Source organism: Mustela lutreola, chromosome 15 (genome assembly GCF_030435805.1).
Source record: "Mustela lutreola isolate mMusLut2 chromosome 15, mMusLut2.pri, whole genome shotgun sequence".
In the NCBI taxonomy this organism is placed as follows: domain Eukaryota; kingdom Metazoa; phylum Chordata; class Mammalia; order Carnivora; family Mustelidae; genus Mustela; species Mustela lutreola.
Genome location: NC_081304.1, coordinates 24,707,812 through 24,722,460, shown reverse-complemented (window position 1 = coordinate 24,722,460; position 14,649 = coordinate 24,707,812). Strand labels below are relative to the sequence as shown.

At 44.4% G+C, this 14,649-nt stretch overlaps 1 protein-coding gene across 2 annotated transcripts in view; it reads left to right on the top strand.

Annotated features, from left to right (window-relative positions):
• ZNF652 (zinc finger protein 652) overlaps positions 1-12,351 on the top strand; it is a 60,541-nt gene extending 48,190 nt beyond the window's left edge. For both annotated transcript variants that reach the window (XM_059147477.1, XM_059147478.1), the window contains exon 6: positions 7,093-12,351. In XM_059147477.1, the coding sequence (XP_059003460.1) occupies positions 7,093-7,604 (512 nt within the window). In that variant the 3' untranslated portion in view covers positions 7,605-12,351. The remainder of the gene's footprint in view (positions 1-7,092) is intronic.
• The last annotated feature ends 2,298 nt before the right edge of the window (positions 12,352-14,649 follow it).

Here is a 14,649-nt window from a genome sequence, read left to right as displayed (position 1 = left end):
GCTTTTAGGATTCGATTTTTTGTTGTAAAGCAGGAAACTGTGCAACTAGGTGAAAGATAAGCTTTTCTGAAGGCAAGTTGTGTCACTTTCACACATGATGCTTGGGACGCAGTGGGCACCCCCTGATGTTGGCCACATCGGGAAATTGGAAGGAGCCCTGACACCCCCGTCCCGCCCTCCTCTTCTCTGCGCCTCTCCTGCACGGCTTCCTCCCGGTTCTCTCTTCTCTCCTTCTGCCTTTCTTTCTCTTCCTTCCTTCCCCTTCGTCCTTCTCTCTGTAGACCCTGAAATGGCCATAATGTGAAACCAGAGTATCTTGTGACTGACGTGTTTGTTGAATAAAATTTTATGTTAAATATTCTTTGACCAGAGGCAAGCTCAGTACTTCCTATTTCTTCCAAAGAAATATAGCCTCCTAACACCCTTCTCATTAAGAGAGTAGTACGTACTTACTAAAAAATATATTAGAGGGGTGCCTGGGTGGCTCAGTGGGTTAAAGCCTCTGCCTTCGGCTCAGGTCATGATCCCAGGGTCCTGGGATCGAGCCCCGCATCGGGCTCTCTGCTCCGTGGGAAGCCTGCTTCTCTTCCTCTCTATCTCTCTGCCTACTTGTGATCTCTGTCTGTCAAATAAATAAAATCTTTAAAAATATATATATTATTAGAAAATGCGAAAGTTAATAACAAAAATTATCATCACTGAAAGATCATTACTGTTAACAGCATACATTTTAAGAAAACTCTATAGTTTCTTAACACATATAAATAGATACTGTACATAAATGTTTATTAATGTATATAGACATAAAACAAAAATTGGGTCTTTATTGTAACTGGCTTTTCCTTTTGACTGTATTTTGTCATTAAGGGCAATATCATTTTAATGGTTGTATAATATTCCTTATGGTAAATTTGCTGTAATAATAGCCATTGTTTATTATGCACATATATGCCAGGCCCTGCCTTAAGTGCTTTACATATGTTGCCTCCTACAGTCAACGTCACCTTTACAATAGTCCTGTACAGTAAAGGACATTGTTTCCACTTTATAAATCCAGTTCTCTACTGGACATTCAGATGATTCTTTTTTGCAGTTTTTCTTCTGTTACAAATAATACTGGATAAATAGCTTTGTGGTTAACACATCCATGATGATTCATTTAGGATGAATTCCTGGAAATGGGATTATTAGGGCAAGGAGAGGTGCACATTTTTATGACTTGGTATATATTGCAAAATAGGCATCCACATATACTCTTACTAGGTGTGCACGAAAGCACCCTTCTCCCCAAATACCCTTGCTGGCTTGCTAGGTAGGAAATGGTTTCTTACTGTGTTCGTTGGCATTTAATTCATTGCTAAGTGAGATCAGACGTTCTCTCCTGCGCTTACTGAGTGTCCGTGTATTTTCCTTCTGGAATCACCTGTGCCTTTTTCGTGTTCACCTTGCCATTATAGTGTTTGGCTTTTTGTTTTGTTTTGTTTTGTTTCTACTACCTCCTTACATATAGTTACATATGCTGGACCTTGTTCCACACCGATATTAAGGTACTTTCCCGTGGTTGGTCATCTGCCTTTTCATATTGCTCATGATACATTGGGAAAGTGGCTGGCCAGTGGGGTTTGGCACACCTGCTCTCCCATTCACTGCGGCCTCTTTGGGTCTCTGGTCCCTTGGTGTTACAGAAGGATGACGGGAGTACTTGGGAAGATACAAAGAGAAGGGTTAGCCCTGAAGAAGAAAAGAGATAGCTCTTTTGAGGCTGGAAGTAATCACCTTTAGGTATTTTTGTTGGTGATGAAGGCCATTGCAGGAACTGCCCTTGACTGGGCTGTTTCTTTGCAGTCAAGGAAGGGAGTCTAGGGAGGCTTCCCAGCACTCAGCCAGGGTTTGCCAGGACGTTGTGGATGTGGGGTGATTTCTGCATAGAGTAATTGCTGATTTTCCTCGTACCAGGTACAGCGCTAAGTGCCTGGATGAATTCAGACCTGGTTTTCGCCCTTGAGGAGCTTCTGCTCCAGAGACAGGGACAGAGGTGGTAATAATCCTAGTCATGATCACAGAAACGCTACAATGCATCGAGTGTCTGCTGTGTGCCAGACACTGCGCTGAGCGCTTTCCTTGTATTTTCAACTTATCGCAGTTGCCTACTGCTGTGAGCTTTGTTTATCAGACGAGGAAACTAAGGCTCAGAGATTAAATAACTTGTCCAAGGCAGCCTGACTCCAGAACCACATATTTTAATGATTCTGAACATAATTTAACGTAGCAAGTCATAAAATGGAGGGATAGGCAGGACATCGGGAGAGCAGAACGCACCATTCTAGAGTCTGGGTCTCAGCTTCCAGGACGAGGCAGTGCACTCAAACGATCAGGCTCAGAGGGATCGATCTGTGTTAAATCGTCTCAATGACATATAGATGAAATTGCTGATTGATTAATTTACAGTGGAAAGGCTGAGTGGCAGATGGTTCAGAACTCTTATTTCTTTGGTCATCATGTTCTTTGCCTGAATAAAAATCTATGTTAGAAGCTAAATTATCATCAGAAGTTTGGAAGGGCCAGGGCATTACAGCAGAGGAAAGTACTTGAGTGATCTTAGTGGTGAGTACCATCCGTCCTCAAATCCAAGAAGCCATCCCTTGTGAGACAAACCCAATTTGTACACTGCCGAGGAAATGCCAACAAATACAGCATGCCATCAAGTGTGAGGCCGATGTCCGTGTCAGAGATGTCCGTATGCCCGGGAACGTATGTCTCAGAATCAACAAATACTGATTTGTAAACATTAAGTAAGAACTTACTAAATTTGGCTCTTGTAGTGAACAGGACTGAAATGTCCCCAGGTTCACAGGGCTCACAGTCAGGCTGGGTAGACACGCAAGCTTCCCTGAAGAGCCCGGAGCAAGTACATGAAACTAAATGAAGTTGGCTAGACTTTGGTGGATGGGGGTGGCTGGGCAGGAAGTCCGATGAGACCTGATACTGGAGAGCGGTAAGCAGGTGCCAGGTCACCAAAACAACCCATAAGCCACGTAAAAACGTCTGGACTTTATTCTAAGGATAGTGGGAGGTTCTTGAATGGTTTTGAGCAGGTTATAACCCGATTCTGAACGTTCACTCTGGCTGCAGGGTAGAGGGTGGGCCGGGAGGTGGGGAGCAAGAAAAGAGACGGCAACAGCAGTCAGGTGGGCGTGGCGGTAATCTGGGGAATGGGGGTGATGGCGTGGACTGAGGTGACGGCAGCAGGTACAGTGAAAGCGACACACACCATGGGGTCAGGTGAGTGTGGGGACTGATTAGATAAAGGTGGTGTGAAAGGGAAGAATCAAGGGATAGTCCCAGATTTGGGTCTCGAATGCCATTTGTCAAGACAGAGAACGGTAGAAGGAGGAGCCGGTTTGCCAAGTAGGATAATGAATTTAATGTTGCACTTGCTAGTTTTGAGACCTCTATGGGACATTCATGTGGAAATACCCCGTAGGCAGTTTGCAAAATGGGTTTAAAGCTAAAGGCTTTAGAGAGATTTCGGCTGCATATATACATACACAGATTTCTGATCGCGGCTCAAGGATATTCCTACTGAGTAGACTGGAAGCCAGATCGCTTGTTCCTTTGAACAGTGCAAAAGACAGCTAGGTAGCCGGACAGATTCTTGTTCTTTCGTGTCTTCCTGTAGCATCTCTGCCTTCATGTGTAACGTTCATTCTTCAGACGCATTACACTCCTGCTTCTTACAGTCAGCTTGGTTTTATATGTGGCAACTAGGTCATGTCCTTAGGTGTATTGATGGTGATCGAGGTCCTTTTCTAGTTACCCCGATGGACTTAGTTTTAGTGTATCCTCCAGTCACCCCGTTCCAAGCTCTTAAAATGGGATGTCATGCAGGTGATGGATTGCAAATGTTACGTTTTTATTTTTCCTTGTTTCACCCTCATTGTAAGCTTACCTGGAGGTCTCAAGGAGACCTTAACATCACTCATTAGTACAATCAGGGGATGGGGCCGAATGAGTAGTGAGAGTTAGAGGTAAGTGGGATTGTAGGCTTACGTCTGGAACAACAAATGTGGGAAATTTGGTAGGACATCAGGAAATGAATAAAAGATGACTAAGCAATAGAAAAAAAATCCATTTTTAATTTGAACCCATGGGTTGTGGTAGGTGGGTTCTAATAGTTTTTGGCCTTTCTGTGGCAAATCATTATTAGCCTAGAAGACTACAAACGGGGCGATGGCTAGAGAGATCCTGAATTTGATCCAGGGTGGGACACGCAACAGAGAGTTAATGTCCATATATTTCAGCAAGCTTAGTGAATCCTGTTTGTGGATGCAGGGCCTGGTGTGCTGAGAGGTGGTTAGTGAGTTGGGTGAGAGTGTTTGCTCCAATTAGGCTAATTCAGAGAGTGAGTCCTTTGACTCGGTTTCCATATAGTTGTTGGGAGTAAAGAGTACTAACCCTGGAGAGCCCGGGGTGGGGGAGGAGAGTTGAGAGCTTGTCAAACAGGTATGCTTTTAAAACATTGTATTATCCAAGTAAAGTGTGTTTGAGAGAAACAGAAAGTGCACATAAGCCTAAAAAAGGTTTTAAAACATCAGTCATCATCCCATTACCTAGAGAGAATCACTGACATTTGTTGTTCTTTCCATGTTTTTTCTATACCTATTTTTAACTTAAAGTGGATAATACCATGTGTGCATTTTCATAACTTGCCCATTTTATTTAATAGACTATAAGCTTAATAGATTATGGATTTTCATGTTAGTAGTTAGATTTCTGTACCTTCGTAATACTGTTTTCAATGGCGCTTTCCATCAGATAGATATACCATATTGACTTAATTAATTCTGTTTAACCAGAGATATGAAGTTTTGGGGTTTTTTTTTAAAGATTTTATTTATTTGACAGAAGACAGAGATCACTAATGAGCAGAGAGGCAGGCAGAGGGAGAGGAGGAAGCAGGCCTCCTGCTGAGCAGAGAGCCCAATGTGGGGCTCAATCCCAGGACCCTGGGACCATGACCTGAGCTGAAGACAGAAGCTTTAACCCACTGAGCCATCCAGGCACCCTGAGATTTCAAAGTTTTTAGGTAATTGGAGGAAACAGATTAAAAAGGTGGAAAACCTGATGGGCTCTGAAGTTATCTAGGAAGTTGCGTATGAATCACAGTGAAGAGCCTAGCAGTGGTAGTGATTGAATAAAGAAAAGCTGAAAGAGAACAGAAATATGTCAGGAACCAGTATTGGTGATTACAGACGAGACTGATCCCTCCTGACTGCCCAGTCCAGTCTCTTGAGGAAGTGAGGAAAATTCTGGCTTTCAGAGAAGGAGGGCAGCGGGAGCTGTCCGTTTCCAAAGGCAGAGAGAACAGGGACCACGACATGGGTGAAGAGGTGTTCTCTGCTCGTGTACAGCGTGTATGAAGGGGTCCCTGGGTGGAGAACAGTAGGGATCTCATTTTCCCTCATGCATGTGGGGCGCCCAAAGCATCAAGTTGTGAAGTGCCGTGTTTGATGTTCCAGAAGCACGCTCCAGATAGAACAAGACGGCAGCTTGAAATCCTAGCTCTCCTCCAGCTGTAGAACTCAGGCACTTTCCTCAGTTTCCTATCAGTAAATAGAAGTGGGAACAACGGCCTCATACGGGCTGTCACTGTGAGAATCACCAGAATTCACAGCTGGAAAGTGGGCAGAAGGGTACCAGGCACACAGGAAGCCTCCCCATATGGCAGCTGTTACTGTACGGAGTAGAGCGAGGGTACCGTTGGAAGGATGGGGAGCCTCTGCCGGGGCGAGAACAGCCTCTTGCAGCAGGAGCTACGGTAAAGGCACAAGCGCCGTGCACTGAGAATTGACAAAGGAATTAATCAGTACAGGCGTGTGGTCCCTGACACACATGTACACAGGTGCTAACTGCAGCATTCCGTATTAAGTTCATTTTCAAAAACCATCTCATGGGGCACCTGGGTGGCTCAATGGGTTAAAGCCTCTGCCTTCAGCTCAGGTCATGATCTCAGGGTCCTGGGATCGAGCCCTGCATCGGGCTCTCTGCTCGGCGGGGAGCCTGCTTCCTCCTGTCTGCCTGCTTCTCTGCCTACTTGTGATCTCTGTCTATCAAATAAATAAAGAAATCTTTAAAATAAGAAAAAAAAAAGCTTGGTTAATAAAAAAAAATTAAAAAACAAAAAAAAATCTCTTTTCCCGCTGTGGCCCGGGTAGAGAAGCAGGCCGGCCGTGGAACCATGTCACGGTCCAAAGAAAAGTTAGGAGCCCCAAAAATGAAGCCCTTATATCCTCCCTCAGTGCCTTTAGTATTCTGGAATTTCGTTTCCTTTGTGGCTCCTTGGTCCCCTGCTTCTCAGCCAGGGCCAGCAGCCCCCGTCCCCGCCCTCCCCACACCCGTGGACATTTAGGCGTGGTGTGGGGACAGGTTGCATTGCCAGAATCTCTTGGGGGCAGTGAGTAGGCTGGCACCTGGAATGCTGGGTGCTCTTCAGATGGGCCAGCTAGTCCCACAGAATGAAGGACTTGTTTGCAGAAATGCCCACAGGCTCTCTCACGAGGAGCTACCACGGTGTGGGAGGCCTGGTGGCAGGTGAGGCGTCCAGCACATCCAAGTCCAACACCAGAAAGTATGCCACACGCTAAGGCTTATGTGCAAGTTGACCAGAAGAGACTTGCTTGCCCCACAGGACATTTCTAGCAGTCCTTCTTTTATTTGGAATTCAGAAGCGACTAACAGATGGACTTTGCCTAAGTTTCAGAGGTAGAGACAGGCCCCCGGTTTTAGCTGCCTTGAAGGCAGGAAGGTGATTGGAAGGGTTCTTCGTGTAGGATGTGAAGGATCACTACCTAGATGCCTCTTTGTTTTTTGATGTTGTTGTTGTTAAACTGTGCTCCCATAGTATAGGCTGTATGTGAGTTTTACTCCTATCTGCTCTTACCTGTTAATTCCCAACTTCAGGAAACACTTTGGGGACTATAACATGGCGTAAGGGAGAGGAGTGCTAATCTCCGCATTAAGGATGAGGAATAGAAGGAGCGCTTAATTACCCTGCACTATGTTAATCTTTTTGTGTGTCTGTGTTCATCTCAGGAGAGAAACCCTTTATCTGTGAAATCTGTGGCAAAAGCTTCACCAGCCGCCCCAACATGAAGAGGCACCGCCGAACTCACACAGGCGAGAAGCCCTATCCGTGCGACGTGTGTGGCCAGCGGTTCCGCTTCTCCAACATGCTCAAGGCCCACAAGGAGAAGTGCTTTCGGGTGACCAGCCCCGTGAACGTGCCGCCTGCTGTCCAGATCCCACTTACGACGTCCCCGGTGACCCCAGTTCCATCTGTGGTGAACACCCCCGCCACCCCCACCCCTCCGATCAGTATGACTCCCGTGAGCACTCTCCCCCCGCGGCCCATTCCCCACCCCTTCTCGCACCTCCACATCCACCCACACCCCCACCACCCACACCACCTCCCCATCCCTCCGGTCCCCCACCTCCCCCCACCTCCAGCTCTCTTTAAGAGCGAGCCCTTAAATCACAGAGGCCAGGGTGAGGACAACTTCCTGCGGCACCTGGCCGAGAAGAACAGCTCAGCGCAGCATCACTAACGCCCTTCTCCCCGCGTGCGTTGTCCGCGAGCCGGGCGCCCGCGTGCGAGTGCGGAGACGGGGCTGGCGGGCTCTTCCCGAGCTGTCAGACCCCCCGGCCTCCGCCGAGAGCCGCTCACGGTCCGGGCGAGCCGACGCGCCGAGGGGGTGAACGCCAAGACTACCTGGAGCTCGCGGAGGGAACGGTCATCCAAACCAGGGGAACCACCGAACTAAAGGCCACTTTGCTGGCATTTTCTGATGACTTTTATAAATTTCAAATACTCAGACTTGTGGAATTTTATAATTTCCTATCAGCTGATGAGGTATGCCTGCTTTTATATCCCGGACTTCTCCTCAAAGAGGGGACAGGCCTGGTTTCCTTTGTACTAATCGGGAAGGCTGTGAGATTAACCCAGAGCATTAATTGTATCACTGTGTATCCGAACAAATTCTTTTCAGCTTTTGGTGCTGGCTTCCCCACGGAGCCGGCCGTCTTTCCCAGTCTATCCAGCATTAGAGAGAAAGACGGGAAGTTTCTTCTTTGTGTAGCTCTCCTAACGCACTCTTTATTTTACTACAGAAATTATTTTAGAGTTTTTGTATAGACTTCTTTAGTGGTCTGTTTCTAAAATGAAATGTATTTCAATCAGCGGTGTAATTTTTTCAGTGTAGCTGGGCCTATGTTGTAAAATAGAAAAAAAAATTTTATAATCAGCAAAATGTGATTCTTAAAGATGCATATAACTTCTATAGTTCAAAGTTATTCTTACATCCGTACAACTCAAAGGTGCTTCAGAGACTAGCTGTATCCGAGAGGGTCTCCAGACACCAGGTTTCTGCCCGAGGACGTTCTGCTTTCAGATCTCCACCCCACACTCAAGTGTCAGTGCGTTAGGCTCACTGACATGCCCCTTCCCGGCCTCCGCGTTTCACTCGGTGGGGTCACCACGTGAAAGGGAACGATTTGCAGGGAGTCGCCTCTTTCCCCGGGGAAGTCACCCAAAGCTTTTGTGGGTTTTAAAAACCCAAGTCAAGCTGTTCCCCATCAGGAGGAGGAAGCAGTGGGGGTTGTGTGTCCTGAGTCCTGTCTGTTTCTCACTGTCCCCGGGCCTTGCCCGTGTTCTACCTGTGGCGAGGACGAATGGAAGTCTCACGATACACTGCTCGTTTTGAGGTTGCTGTGTTTTTCTAGAATTGTTGTGGCCAGATAAAAATAGTACACTAAAATCACAAACGTGATGTTGCTGACAGGAGCTGAGAAGTTGGGATGAGAACAAACTGACTATGACTTTTCAAATATGTCTCTTCACCGGCTGTATCCACAACTTCGAGCTGTTCTCTCACAGTTTAAATTGTAGCAAGGGAAAGAAAACTCCTGCATTTTGCTGCCCTGTTCTCTGCAGATAATTATGTGACAGCAGTGTCCACAGGTGGTGAGGGCAGCGTCTCTAATGCCTCTAAGACAGGTTTACTTTTCCAGGTTTGGGAAGCTCCGTGAGAGCATGATTGATCAGGAGCTTGTATAGGAAGGGCTGAAGAGAAGGGCTAACCTATTGCTCGTCTTTAACTGATCCGATTTCTCTAGACTCAGTCAGTATAGCTGAAAATTGTGTTTTTTGGTTTTGGGTTTGTTTTTCTAATCTCAGAGAACTGAGTTCCAAAGCTGGGTCTGCTTTTCTTTCTCTCTCTCTCTCTCCCCCTCTCTCCCTCCCTCCCTCTGTGTTTTTAATCTGGACATTTCTTCATTTTTCTTTCCTCAGGTGCTTAGATCATTGCCTAAATCAGAACCCTGGCTTTTATTTATTTTTAATATTAAATGTGCGGATATGCCTCAAGCACTTTTCTGGCTGACTAGCTCTGTGGTAGGAAAAAATGGAACTCTCAAGTGAGGTCAAGACCCTATTTTGTAAATACCACATTCTCTACTAGGTTTTTGGTTTTAGATTTCCTCACTTTTTCCTTCTGATTATTGCCTTTCGTTCTATGATGAGCATAGGAAAATTTTGGAATGAGGCAGAAAAGTATCCAAAGACCTACTTTTCTTCCTGTTTGTGGATGTAATTTCTAAAGAATGTTATTTTGAAACTTTGTATAGGGTTTTTGGACACCCAGGTACCCAAACCAGTAAGGAAAGTTAATTTCTTGTTTGTGACTGTTATAAAGTGGTTGCCTCCCTTTCCTCCACACTCTCCTTCCCACTCCATTGACAGGTTTGTGGATGGATCTACACTTTCATGTAGACATGTCATTACTTAATGGCCAAACCTATGATATTAAGATGGTTTTTAAAAAGCTGTTAATTGGTTACAGTACCTTATTTTGTTCTACATACATTTACCATTTGGGGCAACAATTCTGAATTCTAGACTTGAGACCATTGAATCAACTATTTTATGAAGTGTACTATCATTATACACTGGAAAATTCAGGTAGTCCTATTTGATTTTTTCATCCAAGTGAATATAGCCATAAGAAAATGCCTACTACATAGGAAAACCAGTATTAAGCAAATAATCACCACCACCCTTAACAGAAGCAAAAAAAAAGTCAAAAAAAATTTTTTTAATCAGCATCATCACATAATACAATTCACAGTGAAATGTATTGTGGAACAATGTGGAAGCTTCTAATTTTTTTTTTTTTTTTTTTAAACCCTAGATAGGTATACCTTCCCTGACCTGGGGTTTGTGGTCTTCAGGAACACTGCTCAGAACACAATGACTCCTCATCAGTGTCATATATCACATATAAATAATGAAATTCATTAAGAATATTTGCAACATTCATGTTTCTGAACCCAAGAACTGCAGGATTAAGCCTTAAACATATATGTGCATCAGGTTGAACGTGCTTAAGACTCACACTCAGGGTTGGAAATCTGATTGGGGTCCTTCACTAAGATGAGAGTTGCATTCTGGTGTGTTCCCTCCGACAGTGAGCACAGCTCCCTGTGACTTGAGAACTTCATGCCTGCTTGCTATCTGTTCATGACAAAAAGAACCATGGAGGGGTTTGAGTTCCCAGCCCTTCTCTGACCTTTGTCTTTTAAGACAAACCAAGGCCACACTTCAGCGTTATATAGATATCCAATTGAGGCTCTTTTCTCATTTTTTGATTTTACTGTCTTCAAAGGCTTCTATTGCTGGTAGGGTTAAGGCTTACTGGAGGAAAATTCCCCAAGGACTTTCTTGAGTTGACATTACTTTTTTTTTTTCTTTTCCTTGTTCTAGTCTTTTCTCATAGATTTAGCATTCAGATATAAACTCTTCCTTAGCCTTAACGAAAGACTGCATGCTGCTTCCTCAGATCGAGTCAGGTAGGCTCATCCTGAGTTAGACTTTTTTAAAATTTAAATGAAAAAAATAAGACGAGCAGTTTAAAGGCACGTGGCTTCATTTCCCTGTATATTTGTGATTTGATTCTTTCTTTTTAGCAAGCAGGGAGGCTCCACATAAGACTTTATGGGAGTTCCGAGAAATCTTTGCAAATCAGTTATTTTACTTCCCCAGTCTACCGTTTACGTGAATTGGTCTAAATTAATGACTGAGCATGCCATGACCGTGGTTGTACGATCTTTTTAAAAACTACCTTTGTTGGAAGTACCTTTTCATTTGTGGTTAGAAGGCTCCCTGTAATTTGATTGTCCCTAGGAAACTAACTGAAGGCAAAAAGCCCACTGAAGAAATGCTTGTCGACTTTGAATTTTCTCGTTCTTGAAATTGTTTTCAGTTCTTCTGTTTGTCGAATGGATATGTGTGTTTCTCTTTTACATCACTGGAGGTTTTACATTTTGAGAAGCTCAGGCAGACATAGAAATCCGTTGCCGATGGTTATTTATTTTCCCCATCTTGCAGATCTCAGTCAGTGAAGCAGAGTGGTAGGTGGGATGTTATCATAAAAGAGAAGAGGAAGAAGAAAGGAGAAAACAAAAGTTAGGGAAACCCTTCCGTTTCAGCTACTGTATAGAAGGAACAACTTGTATGAGCCACATGGTGAACATTTCCGTGCTGTTCTAGACGGTACGGGAAGTGGCTCCTGAAAAGGGGGATAAGTTTCACTTAAGAATTTTAGCAACTATTCTACCGTGACAAAAACCCACTCTCTTGGAATCCTTCAGACGATAAAATTGAGCAAATAGATACTGGGTTCTAATTTCTTTTTGCCTAAACCAAGATAGGAAATTTCCCAAAAGACCATTTCTTTTCAGGAATGAAAGGTCATTAAGCCACTGGAGAGAGTGGCATTTTTATGCAATAAGAACAACCGAACTCCCCTGCTCCTGTCACCTGTAGCACGTGTACTCAATGACAATGGCCTTCCAGCCCTGGACACTACCTCGATAAAGCAAACCAGAGATCCTCCCCACACTTTCTATGGAAGCCATAAAAGTTGCCATCAATATGTCCACTTTCATAGTTCTCTACTTTTATACTCTCTAGACTTTTTATAGACTCTATGATCAGATCTTTTTGTCTTAGAGGATAGGTTTTGCAAGATTCAAAGGAAAAGCAAACTTCCTGGTTGTCCCAACTCTGAAGCCTTAGCTTCAGTAAATTTGTCTAAAGAACCAGATAATGTGCCATTTATCCAATTCTTGATTTGAAGTCACAGCTGTTTCGCAGAGTGGCATATCCAGAAAACAGACTTCTCTTTCTTATTCCCTAAGCAGAAACTATATTTGTTGTAAGAAACTACTTATAAAGTGGATTTCTACTACCTTGTTACTCTATGTATTCCTCGATAATATATGTATTGTCACAACGTTCCTGGAGTTGTGTTTATTTCCTTGTGAGAGATAATGAGTCCACACTTCCCCCCACCCCACTGACCACCCCCTCCCCGACCCCCCTGTTAGCTCACTGCAGCTCAGTCTTTCACTCTGTTCTTGAGTGCCTTCAAAAAGCCAGCATCCCAGAACATTCTTTCCCTGGTCTGAATCCTACCTCTGATTATTTCATTCTCCTGAGTATTGGAAATCTCCCTTATTATTCCCATTGGTTTGGCTCTGCAAAGTAGCTAGACCCTTGGATGGGCATTCTGGACCTATTCCCATTCTGTTTTCCCATGTCACTTTTAAATGACATTTTATGCTTTTGCTCTGATCTTATTTCTGGACCTACTCCATCGCTAATGATGAAAGATTTTATCCTTACAACTCATTCTCTTTCCTTTCATCAGAAACGAGATGCTCCTTTAAAAATGAAAGGTCACTGAGCACCTCTTTTGAACAGCTTCTTCTCATGGTGGGTCTCCCTGAACGCCTCCCCTTTCTGATGAAGGGACCCCAAATGCTGCTGTTGCCCTGCGCTGCTCCTGCATGCCCTCTCTCTTCCAGAAACATTCCGGAAGATTATACCCATAATTCTAGTGGAGTCAGATGAATCTAAAATTGCTCTCTGGGTTAATCAGAAGTCCTTTACTGGTTGTCGACCTGCCTCTCTCATCCGCCTGTCCCTCAGAAACTTCCAATTACCTTCTTTTCAACTTGTTCTCATCTCATTAATTTTTAAAAGTGTGATTGATACATAATATATGAAGGATGTAATTCAAAAGGGGGTTGCAGTGCGTGTTCTCCGTGTGATAGGATCACCTTCTCGATAAACCGCTGTAGCACTCGGCTCATCTTTCACAGTCAGAACTGATGTGTGTGGTGTTGTGTGGGTTCCTTGGTCCTGTTTGGTTCTCCTCCAACACTAAAAACAAATAGAACTCTTTAAAATGAGGAACTTGGGTTGCATTTTCTTTTCTTCACGTGAACGAAAGCTATGGAGTATTTGGGTCTTAGTCAATAATTGTTCCTTTCTCACCCAAAATGCCATGTCCCTTTCTTCTTAACGTTAATAATACTAATACTCAGGTTTTCAAGACTAATAACCACACAAAGTGGGAGTCCATGAAGGCAGCTGTTAATAAATTCCTAACCCTTTTTGCCTGGCGACAGTACATTAATCGGTGAGATAGTGCAAAATTGTGAGAATTGGGTTATGCTTGATGATGAATAAATTCAAGACATCCGAAGGCCTCCTTGCCCATTTGAAACTGAAAGGCCAGTCTACAGAATACAAAAAAAAAGCAGACTACAGAAATAAGTAACAAGAGTTATGTGGCTTAAATCCTTTCCACTTTCCTTTGCCTTGATGGTCCCTGTTATTGACCTAGAAGTTTGCCTCTTTTCTTGGAACTGGCTCCCTAAAGTAACTACTTTGAAACATGTGTCAACTTCTCCCTGAAGTCACAGGCAGTTCAGCAGGTTGGGGAGAGGCATGGTAGCCTCACACTCGGGGGAGCCACATCCCTGAGCCAGACTGTTGGCTTGTTCCATATCTTCTAAGATCAGGTGTGCTTGGTGCAAGTATCACAGGACCCCAAGAAGCGTCCCCTCCACTTTCTAGTTCCATGTTCCTTTCACACTATTCAAGCTCCTCCGGTGAGATATCAGGGATGTTACAGACTACTTAACAATTTTGGGGACACGTAGGAATTGGGAACGGGGTAAGAAGGGGTGAGAGCCGCATTTTGCTTCACTTCAGAAGGAAGTTTATTCCTCGCATTTGCTAGTTTGGGTCAGCCGGAGAGCCTCTCTCTGACTCGGATGTGCCAAAGAGCCCAGTTGTTTCTGAATCTTCCTGCCCGCCCTGAGCGAACCCGGCATCTTCCCTGCCTGTCTTTCACAGGGGAGCAGGGACCATGTGACCAGAAGGGCAGAAATGTCATGTCACATCACATCCTGCAGAGGACTCAAGGCTGCACTTAACTGTGTTTGAAAGTTGGGAAATATTTTACTCTCTTAGAATCTCTTAACACTCCCTTTCTGTGCGTGATGACCCAACTTGTTAGTTTTTTTCTAAAGGGAAAAAGAAAGCGACTGTGGCACGATTTAGGTGTTTACTCCTAAAGATGTATCCCAAAGGACAGATCTGCAGCCTCTGAAAATCGGCTGACTGCCTCTCCATCTTCCATCGGTCTCAGTCCGCATTTTTTTCGCGTCTGGGTCCGGGCAGGGTGATTCTCTTCCATCCGCAGTACTGGCTCTGTCCACAAGAGAGCAACAAAGTCCTTTAGC